Source organism: Notolepis coatsorum (genome assembly GCF_963971535.1).
Source record: "Notolepis coatsorum genome assembly, chromosome: 14".
NCBI lineage: Eukaryota > Metazoa > Chordata > Actinopteri > Aulopiformes > Paralepididae > Notolepis > Notolepis coatsorum.
In genome coordinates, this window is record NC_140178.1 from 31,659,353 (window position 1) to 31,680,718 (window position 21,366).

The following is a 21,366-nucleotide window of genomic DNA, read 5'->3' on the forward strand; positions in this document are numbered from 1 at the left end:
AGCTTTCAAGATCCAGGGATTACAGGAAGAGTCTTATATGTGATGATTGTCAACATCCCTCCCCAGTCTGTATGTTCATTGCGCTGGGCATTGAGATGGATGGATGAGAGTCTGAGGCCCAGAGTTGTCTGTCTGTAGGTAGGAGGCGCTCCACTGAACTGCTGCGGTGTGGAGCAATGCTCCTCCTCAGCATATCTTAATAGGTCATGAGGATTTGGGGGGGGGGGGGGCGCTTAAGGGAGAGAGAGATTAGAGAGGTGATGGCATTACGTTCTCCCACCCTTCCATATGTCTGCCCTCATGTGACAATCTGTAGAGAGGGAGCTGTGGTTGAGAAAGACCTGGGAGGTGGGGGTGGGGGAGGGAAGGTCTAGGTGGAGGTTCTAGCTGCCCGGTAGGATGGGGTCAGAGACGTGCCTCTGTATCTCCTGCGCCTCCGCTCGGGCCTCCAGCTTCTCGGGGAGCGAGGGGAAGCGCTGGCTGCCGTACAGCGGTCCAGGGGGCCCCTGGGCCCCGGGGGAAGACAGCTGAGGAGGTGCGAGGGCCACAGAGGGAACATGAGAGGCCGCCGTCTCTCGGGACGTGGACGTGGGGTCGTCAGAGACCACAGTGAGGTGCATCCCGCCGGAGAGACGGTCCTTTTGTCTGGAGTCGGAGTCTGAGCTCTGAAAGGAGAGAGAGGAGCAGCTTAGAGGCTAAGTTCAGAATTTTGGACCCCTAGCCCTGTTTCCTACTCATCGACGATGTTGTCAAGGGGGTAGAGTACTTTCTTAGCACAATCCATGCTGTGCTTCATACTGGACACCCAGCTCCTCCTCAGCTCACTTTACCATGAAAAACCTAAAACGTCTTTGCTTTGGGTTGATTCCAGGACTACAGAATGAAGCTATTTATAGTTATTATATGGTAACTCAGAACATTGTACATATGTCTATACCGAACACTGTGACCTAATTTTCTTCTTCTAAATTACATGCTATACTATGTTATTTGATACTATCTTGTCTAGCACAGTCTCTGGAGCGTAACAGTAAGAAGCATTTTGTATGAAAGTATTCTGTACTTCTGTATGACAACTATTAAAGAAACTTGAAAACTTGAAGCGTGGCCTCATTACTTTACACTAGCTTTGTGGCTAACTAGCTAGAGATGTGGGTGTCCAGTATGAGGAACAGCATGGACCGAATGGGGAAAGGACTCATCATTGGTAAGTAGGAATAGTGCTAGGGGTTAAAAATTCTAAACGTACCCTTTAATATACATTTCCTGTGCTATTTTCCTTCCCTCAGTAACCCCCCCTCTCTCTCTCTGAACCATAACATTGCAATCAACACCAAACGGCATGTTTCCTGATATGATTGACTGCAAGGTCTATAAATGATGTGGTTGGTTGAGTCACGATTTGTGGAAGTAAACAAGTCATGGACTGCCAATGGCTTCCCTGAGCCATGATCGACCCTATTCACTCGACGGCCATTTTGCTCTTATGTCATGCTAAGGATGGGATTCCTTTCCACCCTGTTCCCTGAGCATGACATTAAGAACAAAATGGCCACCGTGTGAATAGGGTCAATGGCCACTGAACTTTGCTGGTGCTTTCAGGGAAAACGTGATTGTTTTGTCTAGACCTGACAATCTATAGACCTTGACGGGCAAAACCTTGGGAGATTTAAACTCAATTGAGCATATTCACATGGATGGCCATTTTGCTCTTATGTCATGCTCAGGTTGGGATTCCCGCCTTCCCGTCGGTCAACGCACCAGCACTCACCTGCAGCGGTGAGGAGGTGCTGCCGACCTGCAGGGGTGGGATGGTGGGTACAGTGTGGACGGTCGGGGCTCCCGCGCCGTAGAGAGCGGTGGGGAGGGGTGGCTGAGGGCGGGGGGACACGGTGCTGTAGGCAGGGGGCACCGGTGCCACCTGTCTTTGTAGCAGCTGTAGGATGACGTTGATGTCCGCTGTCATCCGGGTCTCCAGTCTGCGAGCGTGAACACCATGACAGATAAGATAAGATAAGATATTCCTTTATTGATCCCCTTGGGGAAATCAGGCATCATAGCAGCATGGGGGAGGGGGAGGGGAGGTACAGGTAGTAGAAGACATACAGGTACAGGTCACAGAATTATAGTATAGCATAAGTAAAAATTTAAATAGAATAAAAAGGCACTGTAAACAATATAATTAACCATGGACATGCGCATATGGGCAACAAGGTGCGAGATGAGGGTATGTATGCCCTCTCAGTTGTATTTGCCCTACAATAAATATAGTTACAATATATAATCTAATAATCTAAATCTAATCTAATCTAATATATAATCTAAAAAAACGAAACGCTAAAATGCTAAATGCTAAATATATGCAATATATAATCTAATAATACAATAATCTAAATCGAATCTAATATATAATCTAAAAAATGCTATGATCTGATTGATTGATTGATTGATTGAAAATTGTATTAACAGATTGCAGAATGGGTACAATACAGTACAGCTCAATACACACAATTGTTAAGGGGATGCAGACCAGAGAAAGACTTTCATCTTGTTTACATCAGGGTCCCCCATTTTCAATTCATCATAACATATATTATGACATACATGACATACAGGTAGACAGTACTGTTGCATCTAGACATTAGGTGGGGTGGGAAACTGTACATTGGAGGTGGTTGGGTGGGTGGAGTGGGGGGGGGGGGGGAACTGTACATTGGAGGGGGTTGGGTTTGGACATTTACAGGGGCCATACATCTGATGAAGTATACAGTATTCACATAAGGTGCGGTATGCCTAAGGTAAGTATATTGTCTTTTTAGGTGGGAGTCAGCTACTAGGTTCCTAGTAGTTGGATGTCTGGCAGCAGTCCCTGCCCACTGTTGTGGAGCCTGATGGCCGCTGGTATGAAGGACTGGCCGAGATCAGGAGAGATATATTGAAGGAACTCGCAGACATTATGGGAAATGCACTTAATGTCTTCTCCAGAGTCAGACAAGAAGATAGATTTGAGACATTGAGTAGAAAGCTATCCAGCTGCAAAATAGCCTAGCTTAGCAGAAATGAATAGAAGCAGATACGGATCACTAGCCTAGCTTAACCCTCCAGGAGAGGTGTTTTTGGTCAACAGCTAGGCTAGTGGTCCAGCTAATGGATCAGCTTTCTCCTCAATGCACAGTGAGGAAATTGGTATCTATCTTCTTGTCTGACTCCGGGGAAGACTGTAAACACATTTCTCATAATGTTGGCATGTTCCTTTAATGACCAGAAAAACATTATATTCAATTCATATAACCCATAGCTCTGTATGATAGCATGTACAATAATGCTGTATATACCATATAGATTTATTCTCACCGCATATATACCTATCCTCACCTGTCTGTACTTACCTGCACATAGTCCTTTACTATATCTATATCTGTACATATCCTACTCTTACTAGTTATGCTGCTGGCCAGTAGTAGTCTGTAGTAGTACTGGCTTTACTCTGTACATACATCTGATTAGCACTACACTCAGTAATACTAATTTGTATATTTTGTACCCAGTTTAATCACCTGTATTTTTCTGTTGCACTTTACTGCTACATTTGCACTCTGGTTGGATGCCAAACGTATTTTTGTTGTACTGTACTTGTGCTGTATAATGACAATACATCTGAATCTAATCTAATCTAATATTTTTACTTCCTTTTATAGATCCTATCTTTTTCTCACCTCATCTTTCAAATGTCCACTCAAAAGCAGACATACATATAACCACAATGGCTCCATAAACTCTCTCTCTCTCTCTCTCTCTCTCTCTCTCTCTCTCTCTCTCTCTCTCTCTCTCTCTCTCTCTCTCTCTCTCTCTCTCTCTCTCTCTCTCTCTCTCTCTCTCTCTCTCTCTCTCTCTCTCTCTCTCTCTCTCTCTCTCTCTCTCTCTCTCTCTCTCTCTCTCTCTCTCTCTCTCTCTCTCTCACCCCACCCCACCCTCAAAACACATTGACACATTTCCGGGAATTCATATGCAAATCTAGCAGGGAGGAGGAGGAGCTGCTGGTTAGAGTCAACATGGGCCCGGTCAGCAGAACAGAGATACTGCCTCTACACTTACTACTCAGGGGGTATAGCTCAGTGTAGAGCATTTGACTGCAGATCAAGAGGTCCTGGTTCAAATCCGGGTGCCCCCTCATTTTCTCTCAAATATTATGTCTCTCAGATTTAAAGCTCACACACCTGTTGAGTTGGGACTGTAACAGCTCCAGTCTGGATTCCAGTTGGCTGGGCTTGTCCTCTGCGCATGGTGGTGGATGGCAGGTGGCCCGGACTGAGGAGGAGCGCCGCTGGCTCTCTGAGAACTGGCTGGCTCTGCGGTGTGGCCAGTAGCCGTACAGTCCTGCCACGGCAGTAGGGGCTGCTGTTAGACGCAGGGAAATTGATTTCCAGTGGTGGAACAAGTACACAGTTCCTTTACTTAAGTAAAATAAATACCCAGATAAATGAGTACTCTGGTCAAAGTAAAAGTCCTCCATTCAAATTCGACTTAAGTAGAAGTAGCGAAGTATTTGCTATTGAATGTAATTAAGTATCTAAAGTAAAAGTATGCATTCTACATGACGTTTGTGTATTCCAGTGCTTAGGAGCTCAGGATCTTCATACATTCTTGCCATGTTTTCTATGCAAAATCTTTTTGTTCAAAGTAACTAGTAACTGGTGGGTTCAGATACATGTAGTGGAGTAAAAAGTACAATATTTCCATTGAAATGTAGTGGAATAAAAGTATAAAGTTCCCTAAAATGAAAATACTCACGTAAAGTACAAGTACTTGTAAAATGACTTAGTTACTTTCCACCACTGTTGATTTCAAGAAACCCAGTATGCTAGTAAATCACATATCATCATTGTATGTATTGAGCTGTACTGTACTGTACCCATTCTGCAATCTGTTAATAAAGTTTTCAATCAATTCAATCAATCAATCGATCAGAACATTAGCGTATGTACATAACAGAGTCTTTTACCCGAGTACAGGTGACCTCCTCTGTCCAGGGGCGGCGCCACACTCGCAGAGGGTGCGCTGGGGGCCAGGATGCTGGCCACGGCCGAGGGGTAGTCTCGCGCGTCGCCTCCGGGGGCGTCCAGCTCTCCCTTACTGTGACCCATGGGTTTGGTGTCGTCGTCGCTGGACTGGGAGCAGAGGCTGGCGCTGCTGCAGATGTCTTCCCAGCGGGAGCCCCCAGAGAAGGGCTGGTCCGGCTCCTCGCGGTCCATGCCGTCTACACAGACAGGACCACGCGACGGCCAGAGATGAAACAGAATGTCAGCCAGACAGACCATAGCCCACAACCCACGTGCCCCACCCTATTGGTAAATGGAGAAAATGTATACCTGTTTCATATTGTGATGATCAAATGTATATGTGTGATTTCCATTCTAAACCAATAAACTATTCAATCAATCAAAACCCACCACTGAGCGACACACACAAACGCTCACTTACCGGGCCGGTTTCGCCGACGCAGAGAGCTCCTCTTCCTGTGCCGTGTCCGGTGCCGGTATCCACATTCGGAGTCTCCGGAGGGGTTCGACAGGTTCATTCTATCTACCTGATGCACATCAGCTTCAGTAATTCAAGAGCAGCACACTTCTGACATCATCTCAACAAGTGTGATGATTGCACCACAGTACACGTATAATATGCATGCATTGAAAATAGCAAATGTACAATGATTGTCAACAGTAAGACTGTGCATTGTGAATAGACATTTACAAACAGCCCGTAGCGTTTGTTTTAACCTGATAAGAGTACCAGATGGGTGGGAATAGCCTCATAGGACAATACAGTGCAAGACAATTCAGAAAATCGATTTGAAAATCTATTTCTTATATTCTTAAAATTTACAACTTTGCAGACACACTATCTGAATTGTTCTGATATGCTGAACTCCACCCACCTGGTGCTCCAGGCCAGATAAAACAACCATCAAGAATTATTAGAAGAAAAAAAATGTATATATATTATGCTGTATATTTGACATCTGATGTACAGTATATGCAAAAGGCTTGAGCAGGAGTGTTTTGTCGCCCTCTGGTGGTGACACTCACATCTCGCAGGTTGAAGGTGATCTCCAGGTTGCTCCAGAAGATGTCAGAGAAGTCTGGGTACATGTCCAGCACCTCCAGCAGATCGTCCCTCAGGATCTTGTGAAGGTCACAGTAGGTCAACGCCCTGACGTCAGCGCTGGACTTGCCTGGCCGCCCGTACAGATGGATGGGTTCACCAAAGATGTCATTCTTACCTATGGAGACCAGAGGGAGGGAGGAGTTCACTGGTTTCAAGTTTCAAGTTTTGTTGTAATGTACATTATAGTGAAATGCTTGTTTCTGTATGACCCTCCTGGGACTGTGCTTCATACAGTAAAGAGTAAAGGAGCAAAAGACCAAACACTATACAAAATATACAATATACAAAATGAAAGTGTACAAAAATGCTAAATGCACTGACAGGATGAAAAGATACAGACAGAGAATGGCGACAGAGTATTAGTTATCAAGAAGAGACAGCAGCTCATCTGGCGTACAGATTCTAGTAAGGTGCTGGATAACAGAAGAGTCTTAACACAAGGAAAAGATATCCACACACTTGTGCTAAATGCTATATTAAACTAAGCTTCCGGTCAAGTGACCTTCATCAGCATACAGCTGAGTAGGCTCTATAAATTAGACCGTTGTTGATTATTTATTTATTTATTTATTACGATTAATTCCTTCTAGCTTCAGTGAAAAAACACTTTTGTTACTAGTGTCCCAATGCTGCTACAAGTGGGAGTTTACAACTCTTTGCCGCAGGCCCATCCTGACTGGTTGTATCTAATCTAAACAAATAGCCATGATTTGTATTTATTAGTTACGTTTTGGTCTGTATTTATTATTTCTTATTATCTTATTATTATTGTTGATGTTGTGTTTTCTAAAAATAAAAAACATTACAATGACGTTGATGATCTTAACTATATTCACAGGACATACTTGACTCCTATAAGACTGAAAAAATGGGTCTTAAACAAGACTCCAAATGCTCCTTATGTACAAATGGGGAAGAGGGGACATTTATGCACATGTACTGGGACTGCCCACCAGTTAAGATATTCTGGAAAGAGGTGACCCAGCAATTATCAAATCTCTTAACTCTGAATATACCTGTACACCCCTCTGTATTGCTGTTGAATTATGTTTTTGAGTGTGCAGTACATCCACAGCTAAAGAGATTGGTTTTATCGGGTATCACAGTGGCTAAAAAGCTGATAGCACCACGATGGTTCCAACCGGAAAAAATGTGCCGAAAGGTCTGGATTATTACATATCTCGATGTGATTTATCAAGAAATATCTACAGCAAGAATTCTGGGTCTCAATGAATCCAAAATGACAATGTGGTTAGAAGTGGTGGAGAGAATAAAAGCTAGCATATAATGGTAGTGTCTGGTTAGGAGCGAGGGATAATGGATGGATTATCCAATGGGGGGTCCGGGAGGGGGGGGGTACGAGCTAGAGCATATGTGTGTAGGGTATTAGATAGCAGGTATTAGGGGTATATCCTGTATAAGACATTTAACTAAATGGTGATTTTATTGGATGTGCACTGTTAATAATGCTTGTATATCTTATTGTGTGTTGTCATGTTTGTTTATACGTTTGTTTAAAAAAATAAAATACAAAAACAATGACGTTGATATTACTCCTGATCAACATTAATTCTTGGTCCCTGTGAATTCAGCAGACGGAGGAATGAATGAGGGCCTGATGGACCGTGGATCTGAGTGTCGGAGCTCTCTGTGATTAGCGTTGTTGCCTCACAGCAAGAGGGTCCTGGGTTCAAACCTGTGGAGTTTGCGTGGGTTTCTTCTGGGTCCTCCGGTTTCCTCCCACACCAAAATACATGCATGGTAGGTACAGTACATACTCCTACCCTTGACCAAGGTTCCCGGCATTAAAACTGTGCTGCACTAAGTAGTTAGAATGTGTCAAATGCAGAGGGTTAGTAAGGTATAATCTAAATGAAATGGAAGTGGAGCTATGCCCAAACACCTCTACCAAAGAGAGAGGTGAGTTGGTTGGTTGTGTGCATACAGTACGTGCACTTCTTGAGCTGATTTAAGATTTAAGCAGATTTTCACTTGGTAAATGGACTGCATTTATATAGTTATATATTTGTATCTAACATGCAACATTTTACCCAACAATTTATGGCTCACATTGACTCCTTTAATTAATCGGGATTAAGTGTCTTGTTCAAGGACACTTTGACACGCTGCCTGGGAGGAGCCAGAATCGAACCGGGAACGTTCTGACTATCAGACATGCGCTCGCGCTCTACCTCCTGAGCCACTGTCCCCTCTTGATACAGTGTTGCATCGTAACATTAAGCAGACTGTCACTTGTCACTACAGTGTTGCATCGTAACATTAAGCAGACTGTCACTTGTCACTACAGTGTTGCATATAACATTAAGCAGACTGTCACTTGTCACTACAGTGTTGCAACGTAACATTAAGCAGACTGTCACTTGTCACTACAGTGTTGCATCGTAACATTAAGCAGACTGTCACTTGTCACTACAGTGTTGCATCGTAACATTAAGCAGACTGTCACTTGTCACTACAGTGTTGCATCGTAACATTAAGCAGACTGTCACTTGTCACTACAGTGTTGCAACGTAACATTAAGCAGACTGTCACTTGTCACTACAGTGTTGCAACGTAACATTAAGCAGACTGTCACTTGTCACTACAGTGTTGCAACGTAACATTAAGCAGACTGTCACTTGTCACTACAGTGTTGCATCGTAACATTAAGCAGACTGTCACTTGTCACTACAGTGTTGCAACGTAACATTAAGCAGACTGTCACTTGTCACTACAATGTTGCATCGTAACATTAAGCAGACTGTCACTTGTCACTACAGTGTTGCATCGTAACATTAAGCAGACTGTCACTTGTCACTACAGTGTTGCATCGTAACATTAAGCAGACTGTCACTTGTCACTACAGTGTTGCATCGTAACATTAAGCAGACTGTCACTTGTCACTACAGTGTTGCATCGTAACATTAAGCAGACTGTCACTTGTCACTACAGTGTTGCAACGTAACATTAAGCAGACTGCCACTTGTCACTACAGTGTTGCATCGTAACATTAAGCAGACTGCCACTTGTCACTACAGTGTTGCATCGTAACATTAAGCAGACTGTCACTTGTCACTACAGTGTTGCATCGTAACATTAAGCAGACTGTCACTTGTCACTACAATGTTGCATCATAACATTAAGCGGCCAAACTGACCATGAGAACCAAAACCAGAAAATTGTGAGCAGGAAATATTCATTCAAGTACCATGTAGGCAATAGGTGTCCATGAGTACTCGAGTAAAAAGGGGGCATCCGGATTTGAACCGGGGACCTCTTGATCTGCAGTCAAATGCTCTACCACTGAGCTATACCCCCACCCTATACATCAATACAGAGGTCTCACCTCCATCACATTTGGCAGCCTGTATGCGACATAAGGCAAGTAAGTCACAGGTACGTATGTCTGTGTGGAAATAGTGTTAAACCGATAGTAGGAAACAAAACATGTTGGTCTGCAGTCAGATGTACTACTGACTTCTACCCAACGCTGCTAGGAATGAATGATAGAGCTGTTGTCTTTGTGCTGCTGAATGGCCGGTATGATGCTTCATAGACAACAGGCACGCATGAGGATTTGATAGAAAAGGGGGCATCCGGATTTGAACCGGGGACCTCTTGATCTGCAGTCAAATGCTCTACCACTGAGCTATACCCCCTGGACATTAAGACCTTTAGAATGTCAAATATTAAAAGGTTTACTATATAAACACTATATACTTTGTTAGTTATCACACGTTTATCCTCACTTGAAGTGATACTTTGTTTGTTCCAATTTGTTCTTTGATTTCTACCCCTTACCTAAGCTGGTGTGTGTGTGTGCATGTATGTTTACATGTGCATGGCTTTACATGAAAGAGCAAATCAATATCTGAAATTAAAAAAATTATAAAAAGAAAACCTTCGTGCTGCACTCTGCTAGAAAGTAATCTACCTTGCCTATTTTACTACCTAGTACCTACTATGCTAATATGTCTATGCTACTCTGCACTCAAGACTGTAGCGCCCAAGTTCAACACTGTTTGATGAACAACTTACCGCTGTTGTTCTTAGCGTCAGCTAAACGACTTAGCGTCAGCTAAACGACGTAAATGTAAACGTAACAGATAGGAGCGAGAGAAAGAGCACCCGGTAAGAGGAAGCGATGGGAAAGTGGCGTTGAAAAGTAAAGGAAGCTTAAGCGAAGCCTCACCCAGTATGGCCACCACCACGTCCTCCCGCAGGATCTCGATGGAGCCTCTGGAGATGAAGTACAGTGCGGTGAGAATGTCGCCGCTGTGGACCAGGGTGTCGCCCGGCGGGGCGTGGGTGGTCTTGAAGCGCATGGCCAGCGCCCTCAGGCAGCCCTTGTTGGCCCCTCGGAAGGCTTTGCACTGCTGGAGCAGGGTGCGGTTCAGATGGAGGCAGATGTCGGCCTGTAGACACTCAGGGAAGCCCTTCAGCACCTGGGGAGGAGGGACGGAGGAAGGGGGGCGAATCAGGAAGAGCATGATGTGAAATGAAAAGCGTGGCATGTGTACACTGCCTGGGTGACAAGACACAGGACAGCAACATTAATCACATTGGAAGTTGAAGTGTGTAATTGTAATTGCTTTAACTCCATTGCAGTTAATGAGACAGCAGTGTTCCCTTTATTCTAAGGAACGTCAAGTCAACTGTTCCTTCATTAATCCCCTTGGGGAAATTCAGGTATTATAGCCACATAGAGAGTGTGTGTGAAAAGGGGGCACACAGATTTTAACTAGGGACCTCTTGGTCTGCAGTCAAATGCTCTACTACTGAGCTATACCCCCAGCAACTTAGACATTTTTCATGTAAAGTGCTTGCTTACTATGTATGTCTTTTCTTTCTTATTTTTGGACGCCCCATGTATTTAATGGTGTAATATTGACAACATTCTAAGTCGCCATCTTTTGAAGATTGGGTTTGTGAACATTATTCATCTGAAAACATAAAAGGGACATATTGTATATGGTCTGAAAGATTCAAATGTGAAAACGACCATGGACAATTCAAGGAGACACTACACACAAACACACACGTGCGCACGCACAAAGGACAATAGCTCTAAGTAGTTATTTATGTTCAGATTGGCCCACAGCTTTCTCCTCTCTCTTCATTCAACAGCATAGGTCAACCAACACAAATGATTATGACGCACATGACTGATCTGCCAGTATAGGTCTACAACTGCTGTAAACTAAGTGGAAATGCTGTAGTTTGTGTGTGTATTTGTACAGAGGCATCCAGGCTTTAACTGGGTACTTCTTTGATCTGTAGTTATGTTCGGCAAGAGACTGAAATTCTACAAATACATACGGTATGTATAAGTAGAATTTCAGTAGAATATTTAAATATGCTATAGATAATATTCAGCCACTAGATGTCACACTAGAGTACCAGCACGTTTATCCAATCAGGTACATTCCATGTGAGGAAATGGTAAGTAGGGAGGCCTATTCTTTAATCCCAGCCCAAGAGTGCTTCCGAGTGCTTCCGCGTTTTCCCTGATTGGCCGCGCCAACGCCTAGCACGCCCCGCGGCAGAGAGGCAGCAGCGCATAGAGGTTGCCGCGGCATTATGCAGCCGTAATCCCACCTGTTTTAACATCGACGGTTAGCTCAACTCGTTCGCCGCCTAGGGAGGGGATACATGCCTGCAACATGTAATTGTAAACAACATTTATTTTGGACCCGCACATTTCTTTTTATGATAAATTCATTAATCAATGTGTGTTTTTCTTATTTAAAGCAATACTTTAATTCCACACCTTTCTAAAAGCACTGTGGATGTATTAATAAAAAAGATTACTCTACATATAAATGTTATTTATATCACCTTTAATCAAGTGCTTTCACACAAACACAGTTTGATACAAAGTGCTTCACAGGTACAAATGGGGGAACGAAAATGATAAAATATTTGTGTGTGTGTGTGTGTGTGTGTGTGTGTGTGTGTGTGTGTGTATGTGTGTGTGTGTGTGTGTGTGTGTGTGTGTGTGTGTGTGTGTGTGTGTGTGTGTGTGTGTGTGTGTGTGTGTGTGTGTGTGTGTGTGTGCACATTAATCATATTGGAAGTTCCCTCTTTTGTGCAGATTGTGTAAAGTGTGTAAAGCTTTAACCCCATTACAGAACAGGTGACATTCATTCTAAGGAATGTCAAGTCAAGTCAAGTGTTCCTTTATTAATTCCCTTGGGGGACATGCAGGTGTTATAGCAGCACAGGGAGGGGGAGGGGAGGTACAGGCAGGAAAGAAATAATATAATGACAATACACTATAAACAATGTATACTATATCGATAATAGTACACATGGTATAGACAATAGTACCACATTGTGCCAGTGTCCATGCAGTGTTTAGTAATTAAGAGTCAAACAGTCCTAACAGTTCTCAGGTTCTCCAACTATTGGCAGCAGTCCATGCCCACGGTTGTGGAGCCTGATGGCTACTGGCACGAAGGACTGGCCACATAGACAGCAGGTGTGTGTGAATTGTACACCTGTACAGTTGTGGGAGCGTCTGGGAAAATGGGTCACGTAGATTATAACTGAGGACCTCTTGATCTGCAGTGGAGTGCCCTACCACTGAGGAATACATCTACCACTGAACCATGTCCCCTACCCATAGCTTATGCACAAACAGAGGTTTTTATCGCACTTGGCAGCCTGTATGGTATGACGTTAGGCACAGAGAAAGTAAGCCACGGATATAACAAGTGTTTGTGTGCAAGAGATAAGGTCAAATCCAGACTTGAGCTGGGAACCTTTTGAGCTGCAGAGACATGTTCTATCACCCAGACCCAACTAAATCTAGCCATGTTTTCTGGGATTATTGCAAGGCAAAATGCTTGATTTCACTGCAGCTTTTCTAAAAAACAATTGCAATGCAATGTTCTCTGTGTTTTATTGCAGGGAAATTGTGAAAATTACGTCACGTTTCACTACAATTCTGCAACATAACATTAAGCATTGTCACTTGTCACTACAGTCTTGCAAGGTAACATTAAGCAGCCACACTGGCCATGAGAACTAGAACCCGAAAATCGCAAGCAGTTTGAATTATTTTGTGTGGAAATATTAACCCCTTAACCTCTTAAGCCCTAGCCATATTTTCAGAAAATTCGCCTAAAAGTAGCTGAGTTGGGTAGTGTAATTTTATGAAATTCAAAAGCCCTGGGTCCCTTCTTTCATAGAACTACAACCACGTATGACGGCGTCAATATCCGCCGGTTTCCGACTCAATGCGCTGAGATTTCTATAAACTCATATTAGCTAATAACACTTAAAATCATTGGTAAACAAAATATACACTTTTGATAGGGTTAGGGTCTTTACTATTGGCTACATTTGGAAAGAAAAACGCTACATTAATTAATACGGACTGTATTAATCTATTTATGATGTGAAATAAATCTCGTCTGGCTTAAAGGTGCGTATGTGGAATGATCAGAAATTCCTTCTCTTAGGGGTTAGGAAAAGGATTCATTGATATGATTAAAGTACTATACAAGGACCCATCGGCCATGATTACAACAGGCACATTCATCTCCGAAATCTTTCCGGTATCACGCTCAGCCAGACAGGGTTGCCCTCTTAGTCCCGGACTATTCGATCTATCATTAGAGCCTTTAGCACAATATATAAGACAATCCCAATACATAGAACCAATCGTAATCAAGGGCACACAACATAAAATTAGTTTATATGCGGACGACGTAATATTGTTCATGCAAAACCCCAACACCACATTGCCGCATCTACTCAAGTTGATAGAGAACTTTGGTGATTTATCGGGATTTAAAATAAATTGGCCGAAGTCGGCTTTCCTTCCTCTTAACATCCGAGCAAAAAAAGACACAACCCTCCCAGGTGCGATACCCATGGTTAAACATTTTAGATGCTTGGGTGTGGAAATATTTCCCACCATAAGGCAAACGGTGAAGCACAATTACACAAAAATACAGAACAAAATCAAAGACGACCTGGACAGGTGGGCAAAACTTAAAAACTCAGTACAGTCAAGGGTATCAATAGTTAAGATGGATGTATTACCAAGAATTAACTTCATCAGCTCAATGCTACCGTTACCTCCTCCAGAGGGCTACTGGAAAAGATTACAATCCTCCACATACAAATTTATTTGGAATAACAAACCACCTCGCATAAAAAGATCCACCGCACAGAGAAATAAAGCAGACGGTGGCATGGCAGTTCCAGATTTTTTACAATATTTTAAGGCTTTCACATTAAGACCATTGACAATATGGTTTGATCCCCAGGCTTTGGTATCTTGGAGAGAATTGGAAGAAAACATAGTAGCCCCACAGAGACTGAAGGACATAGCACACACTAAACTTTCAATCAAGCACTGTGAGCGGGAATTTGGCCCCATAATTACCCATGCAATCAGAACATGGCGAGAAACACAAAAAAAATATCCTAACCCTCAAAAATGGCATAATCACACTCCCATATTCAATAACAATGCACTCTTAATGGGAAAACGTCCTATAAGATTCCCTATATGGGAAGAGCAAGGCATACACTCATTAGGGGATATTTTTAATAACCAGGGCTTCTGTAGTTATGGAGAAATATGCACAAAGTTTAACCTCACCGAGTCCACATGGCTTTTTTACATACAGTTACGCCTATGTTTGAGGTCTCACGGTGTTCCACTACACATACCAGTTGAACACCACAGATACCACAAATTTTTCTATGAAAGAGAAACATTGGGAGGTTTTGTATCAGGTTTTTATTATCAATTACTAACGTCCTCGTATGAAACCCTTCAACTAGACACTGTCTGGAGGAGGGATATTCCAGACCTGGAAAGTGACTTTGATTGGCAAGAAGCATGGGCAAATGTCCGTCTTACATCAAGGAACCCGGACCATCAACAAATCAATCTTAACTATATTCACAGGACATACTTGACTCCTATAAGACTGAACAGAATGGGCCTGAAACAAGACTCAAAATGCACCCAATGTACAAATGGAGACGAAGGGACATTTATGCACATGTATTGGGACTGCCCACCAGTTAAGGCATTCTGGAAAGATGTGACCCATCAATTATCAAAACTCGTATCTTGGAATATACCAGTACACCCCTCTGTATTGCTTTTAAATTATGTTTTTGAGTTTGCAGTAAATCCACAGCTAAAGAGATTGGTCTTATCGGGTATCACAGTAGCTAAAAAACTGATCGCATCACGCTGGTTTCAACCGGAAAAAATGTGCCGGAAAGTTTGGTCTCTTACATATCTCGATGTGATATATCAAGAAATATCTACAGCAAGAATTCTGGGTCTCAACGAATCCAAAATGTCAATGTGGGTAGAAGTGGTGGAGAGAATAAAAGCTAGCTTATAATGGTAGTGTCTGTTAGGAGTGAGGGATAATGGAGGTACTATCCAAGGAGGGGTCCGGGAGGGGGGGGTTCGAGCTGGAGCATATGTGTGTAGGTTTTTAGAAAATAGGTATTAGGGGTATGTTCTATATAAACATTTATATAATTGTAATTTCGCTGGATATACACTGTATACGGTTAAAATGTTATTATAGACTTTTTTTTTTATCTTGTTTCTGTACTTGCATGTAATTTTAACCACCTTGACTGTTAGTTTCATTATGCATTATGTGTTGAGTACTGACTTTTAATAATTTTTGTTTTGCAATAATAATAATAAAAAAAAAAAAAAAATCCTTCTCATTAATGACACCGGTGGCCGTTAAGTGAACTGCATGCTTTTGCTCCTCCAGGATTGATTGATTGATTGATTGATTGAACATTTTATTAACAGATTGCAGAATGGGTACAGTACAGTACGGTTCAATACACACAATTGTTAAGGGGATGCAGACCAGAGAAAGACTTTCGTCTTGTTTACATCAGGGTCCCCCTTTGTATTTGTATTCGAGCGTCCGTCAGACCATGCTGGGATACGCAGGCTGGCTTGTAGATGCTGATTTCCCGGCGTTAGGGGAAGCTGTGTTTACATTTTTGGAGAGGTGTAGAGAAAAGAGAAGAAAAGAAAAGGGCCACCCAATTCTGCGTTTCTTCTCAATATCTCTGCAACGCCTGCGAGTTGACAAACCACACTTGGTTCTCCATAACCGGATGGGTCTCCCCTACATCTTGGCACCGGCAATGGGTTTCTACATCCCTGGGCCGCGGAGAAAACTAAGCCAGAGTTTCTCCACACTCTGTCGTATAAACATCACATTCTTTGAATTTTACTGTCAACCCCCCGAGTCCTTTACGTAGAAATGATTCCACAGGCTCTTATAGGCAACTGAGAAAGTCGGGGAAAGGTCTCGTTTTATACATTTTGTTACAATCCAGACAGCAGGAAGATACTAAGAGCACATACCCCAAACAGTTTTTTACGACTCAGATCTATTAAAACAACACGGGACACAGCACTGAGGCGTGTTGAACTGACAAGAGCCTCAGCCAACGGAAACTGTTTATCGGAAGGTACTACGACTATGCTTGCACCTCATGGTACCAAAGCACCTCAAAGGCGCTAAAAACAAAATTACAAACATCTCAAAACAAACTGGTCAGACTACTGCTTGACCTTACTCCTAGAACCCACCTCACCCCTGCCCACTTTGACAACCTAGGATGGCTTAGAGTAGACGACAGAGTACAGCAACTTGCAATGGGCCTGGTCTATAAGATACACTACACGACCAAGGTACCCATGTACATGTCAAAATACTTCCCAAAGGTCAGTGAATGAATACCACGACCACAACACCAGAGGGAGCTCCACAAATCATGTTAAACCCAGATTCGGCTCAAACAAGGGACTAAACACGTTTCGCAATTATGCCACATCAATGTGGAACGCCCTACCCAAAGCTGTAAAGGTGAATCACTACCCACTTTCACTACCCACTTTCAAAAACACTCTCAAAAAACACCTACGGGAGACTGCAATTCGAAACTGGCCCCTGTAAATGTCCTAACAACCCCCTCCTGTATTGAGCTGTACTGTACTGTACCCATTCTGCAATCTGTTAATAAAGTTTTCAATCAATCAATCAATCAAGGTCAATACGTCCCGACGTAACAACCCCACAGGTGTCCATGACTATCGTCCTTGAGAGAAAAAGAAGGGGGCACCCAGATTTGAACTAGGGACCTCTTGATCTGCAGTCAAATGCTCTACCACTGAGCTATACCCCCGCTGACTTATACAGTGGTTTCACCATCATCGCACTTGGCAGCCTGCGTGTGACACGAGGCAAGTGAGACACAGGCGTTTTTCATAGTGAGTCATCGTGTTTGTGAGTCAAGAGATAAGTAAAACATGTTGGTCTGCAGTCAGATGTTGTACTACTGAGTTCCAACCAACGCTGCTAGGAATGAATAGAGCTGTTGTCTTTGTGCTGCTGAATGGCCGGTATGATGGTTCATAGACAACAGGCACGCATGAGGATTTGATAGAAAAGGGGGCACCCAGAGTTGAACTGGGGACCTCTTGATCTGCAGTCAAATGCTCTACCGCTGAGCTATACCCCCTGGACATTGTAAAACCTTTTTACTGTAGTATTATCATTACCTTTATTTAGCCAGATAAAACATTAAGAACAGGATTCTTATTTACAATGTCGATCTGGTCCAAGAGGCCCCAACAGGAATACACAAAAAAAAATGATTATATATTAATAATAAAATAAAAACACAGTTAAGAATCATACACATAAACAAATAAACAGGCGCGGTGTAGGGGGGGATGGGGTGAAAGTATGTGTGTGTGTGTGTGTGTGTGTGTGTGTGTGTGTGTGTGTGTGTGTGTGTGTGTGTGTGTGTGTGTGTGCGTGCGCGCATGTGTATGCAAACAGATGTGTGTGTCTAGGTGAGAGTATGAAGATGAATGAGTGCTTGTATGTTGTGTGTGAGAGGGTGTATGCAAGTGTGAAACTGGGGTATCAGCAAGAGCAGGAGGGATCTACTAAGAGCGTGTTGAGTATATTCTTGAAGGCAGTCAGTGAAGTAAGAGCTGTAAGTTTAAGGGTGTCCTGAATAGCGTTCCAGTCATAAGCTGCTGCAAAGTGAAAGGAGTTTCGGCCGAAGGTGGTCTTGGACCTTGGGATGTTTAGTTTGATGAGCTCGCTTGATCTTGTGCCGTAAGTGCTATGAGAAAGGTGGAGCAGGGAGGAAAGATAAGGTGGGGTCTTGCCCAGGATTGTCTTGTAAATGGAGTGGAACCAATGTTGGAGTCGGCAGGTGTGGAGGGAGGGCAAGTAAACCAGTTTGTAAAGGTCACAGTGATGTGTATTAAATGGTGCATTGGTGGCAAAGCGGATGGCAGAATGGTGAAGAGTGTCCAGTTTGTGTAGAGCCGTCTTTGAAGCCATTTTATAGAAGACATCACCATAGTTCAGGATGAGCAGGACAGTCATCTTCACAAGGGTGAGTTTTGCGGAGCGTGTGAAGGAAACTTTGTTACGGAAGAGAAATGCCAGTCTGGCTTTCACTTTAGACTGAAGATTTTTTTTTTTTTTTTTTATCCACTTTTTCTCCCATTTTCTATATTTTCTCCCATCCCAATTTTCGTATCATCCAATTCAACCCTCCCCTGTCACGAACGCTGTTTCTTGCCTCCCACAAGCCGGCTGCAATGTGGACTAAGTCATACATAGCACAAGTCCCCTCCGGTACTTGAGGTAACAGCAGTCGCATCTTTTCACCTGCGCAGCTCGATCTCTCAGTGGCGAGGAGTAACACGTGGGAGGCTCACGCTGCCCCCGACACTTCCTGATTCTACTGTGCAGGCGCACCAACCGACCTGTAGGAGTCGCTGTCCACAACGCCCGATCCCCACCCATCAGTTTCCCACCCCCTAATACGGCCAATGTGTATTAGTATGAACGACCAGCTAAACTGAAAGCAATGTGGAGCGCTGGGGCTCGAACAGGCAGCTTATTGCTTATTCCCAGAGGAAGAGTACGCCCGAGTGCTTCCGCGTTTTCCCTGATTGGCTGCGACACGCCCCGCGGCAGGCGCGGCAGCGGCAGAGCTTGCGGCATTATGTAGCCGTAATCCCCGATGATTTTCATTCGAAGCTTAGCTCAACTGCCAGCGCTGCGGTCCTGCGGGCCGTTGGTGACAAGTTCGAATCCCTTCAATTTTTTTTTTTTTTTTTTAACGTGCATTCTTTCGCCGGTTAAGTTTAGGCATTAAGGTTAACGTTAAGGTTAGGCATTGTTTCGGAGTTGGTTAAGGTTAGAAGGGTTAAGTTTAGGCGCTGTTAAGGAGCTGGTTAAGGTTAGAGTTTGTCTTAGAGAATGGCAATATTCTTTCAGAGTTGGTTATGGTTAAGGTTAAGGTTAGGCATGGTTAAGGTTAAGGTTAAGGTTAGGCATTGTTTCCGAGTTGGTTATGGTTAGAAGGGTTAAGTTTAGGCGCTGTTAAGGAGCTGGTTAAGGTTAGAGTTTGTCTTAGAGAATGGCAATAGACAGCCTATTTCCGCGCTGCAGCTCTCTCGCGCTGCCGTGGTCACATGGGCGTCATGGCCAATCAGAGAAAACGCGAAAGCACGCAACGTACTCTTCCGCTGGGAATAAGCTACACGCGAACAGGCAAGCCCAGCGCCTCCGTCATTCGTGGCGAGCGCCTTGCCCACTACGCCACGTAGCCGCCAAGACTGAAGATTGTTTTTTTTTTATCCACTTTTTCTCCCATTTTCTATATTTTCTCCCATCCCAATTTTCGTATCATCCAATTCAACCCTCCCCTGTCACGAACGCTGTTTCTTGCCTCCCACAAGCCGGCTGCAATGTGGACTAAGTCATACATAGCACAAGTCCCCTCCGGTACTTGAGGTAACAGCAGTCGCATCTTTTCACCTGCGCAGCTCGATCTCTCAGTGGCGAGGAGTAACGCGTGGGAGGCTCACGCTGCCCCCGACACTTCCTGATTCTACTGCGCAGGCGCACCAACCGACCTGTAGGAGTCGCTGTCCACAACGCCCGATCCCCACCCATCAGTTTCCCACCCCCTAATACGGCCAATGTGTATTAGTATGAACGACCAGCTAAACTGAAAGCAATGTGGAGCGCTGGGCTCGAACAGGCAAGCCCAGCGTCTCCGTCATTCGTGGCGAGCGCCTTGCCCACTACGCCACGTAGCCGCCAAGACTGAAGATTGTTAATGTGAACGGAGAAAGAAAGGGAAGAGTCCAGCCAAAGCCCTAGATATTTGTAGGACTTGACAAACTTATGCCACAACAATGTGGAATGCCCTACCCACAGCCATAAAATAATGTGAATCCCTACCCTCCTTCAAAACCGCTCTCAAAGAGCTCCCTACGGGTGGCTGCAATTAGAAACCCCGGTAAATGTCCAACCCCCCCCCCCCCACCCACACACCCAACCCCCTCCAATGTACAGTTTCTTCCCATTCGAATGTATTGAATATACGAATATACTGTATATTTGTATCTCATGTATGTCATAAATGTCTTGATGAATTGAAAATGGGGGACCCTGATGTAAACACGACCAATGGATTTTTCTGGTCTGCATCCTCTTAACAGTTGTTTGTATAGAGCCGTACTGTATTGTACCCATTTTGCAATCTGTTAATAACGTTTTCAATCAATCAATCAATCAAACTCCAGTTCGGTGTCGTCAGCGCAAAGGATCTTGGGGGGGCTGGGGGTTTTCTTTTTGCAATCGAATAAGATGCATTTGGTCTTTTTAGTGTTAAGCCGAAGGTGGAGGTTATGAAAGGACTGCTTGATGGAAGTGAGACTGTCTTGAAGAGTGGAGGCCGTGGAATGGAGAGAAGGGCCAGAAGCATACAGGATGGTGTCATCAGCATAAAGGTGGATCCTTTAAACACTTGAGCAGTAAAATGCTCTACCACTGAGCTATACCCCCACCCTATACAGAGGTCTCACCTCCATCACATTTGGCAGCCTGTATGCGACATAAGGCAAGTAAGTCACAGGTACATATGTCTGTGTGGAAATAGTGTTAAACCAATAGTAGGAAACAAAACATGTTGGTCTGCAGCAGTCAGATGTACTACTGACTTCTACCCAACGCTGCTAGGAATGAATTATAGAGCTGTTGTCTTTGTGCTGCTGAATGGCCGGTATGATGCTTCATAGACAACAGGCATTTGATAGAAAAGGGGGCACCCAGAGTTGAACTGGGGACCTCTTGATCTGCA

At 43.8% G+C, this 21,366-nt stretch overlaps 1 protein-coding gene across 1 annotated transcript in view; it reads right to left on the bottom strand.

The window, feature by feature from the left end:
- Positions 1-383: 383 nt before the first annotated feature.
- Positions 384-21,366, bottom strand: part of kcnh6a (potassium voltage-gated channel, subfamily H (eag-related), member 6a) — a gene marked incomplete at both ends in the record, with an annotated part of 80,216 nt that continues 59,233 nt past the window's right edge. Inside the window, 7 exons of the mRNA XM_084329377.1 lie at positions 384-665; positions 1,772-1,979; positions 4,218-4,398; positions 5,003-5,257; positions 5,482-5,587; positions 6,087-6,280; positions 10,358-10,610. Of these exons, the coding sequence (XP_084185503.1) occupies positions 384-665; positions 1,772-1,979; positions 4,218-4,398; positions 5,003-5,257; positions 5,482-5,587; positions 6,087-6,280; positions 10,358-10,610 (1,479 nt within the window). The remainder of the gene's footprint in view (positions 666-1,771; positions 1,980-4,217; positions 4,399-5,002; positions 5,258-5,481; positions 5,588-6,086; positions 6,281-10,357; positions 10,611-21,366) is intronic.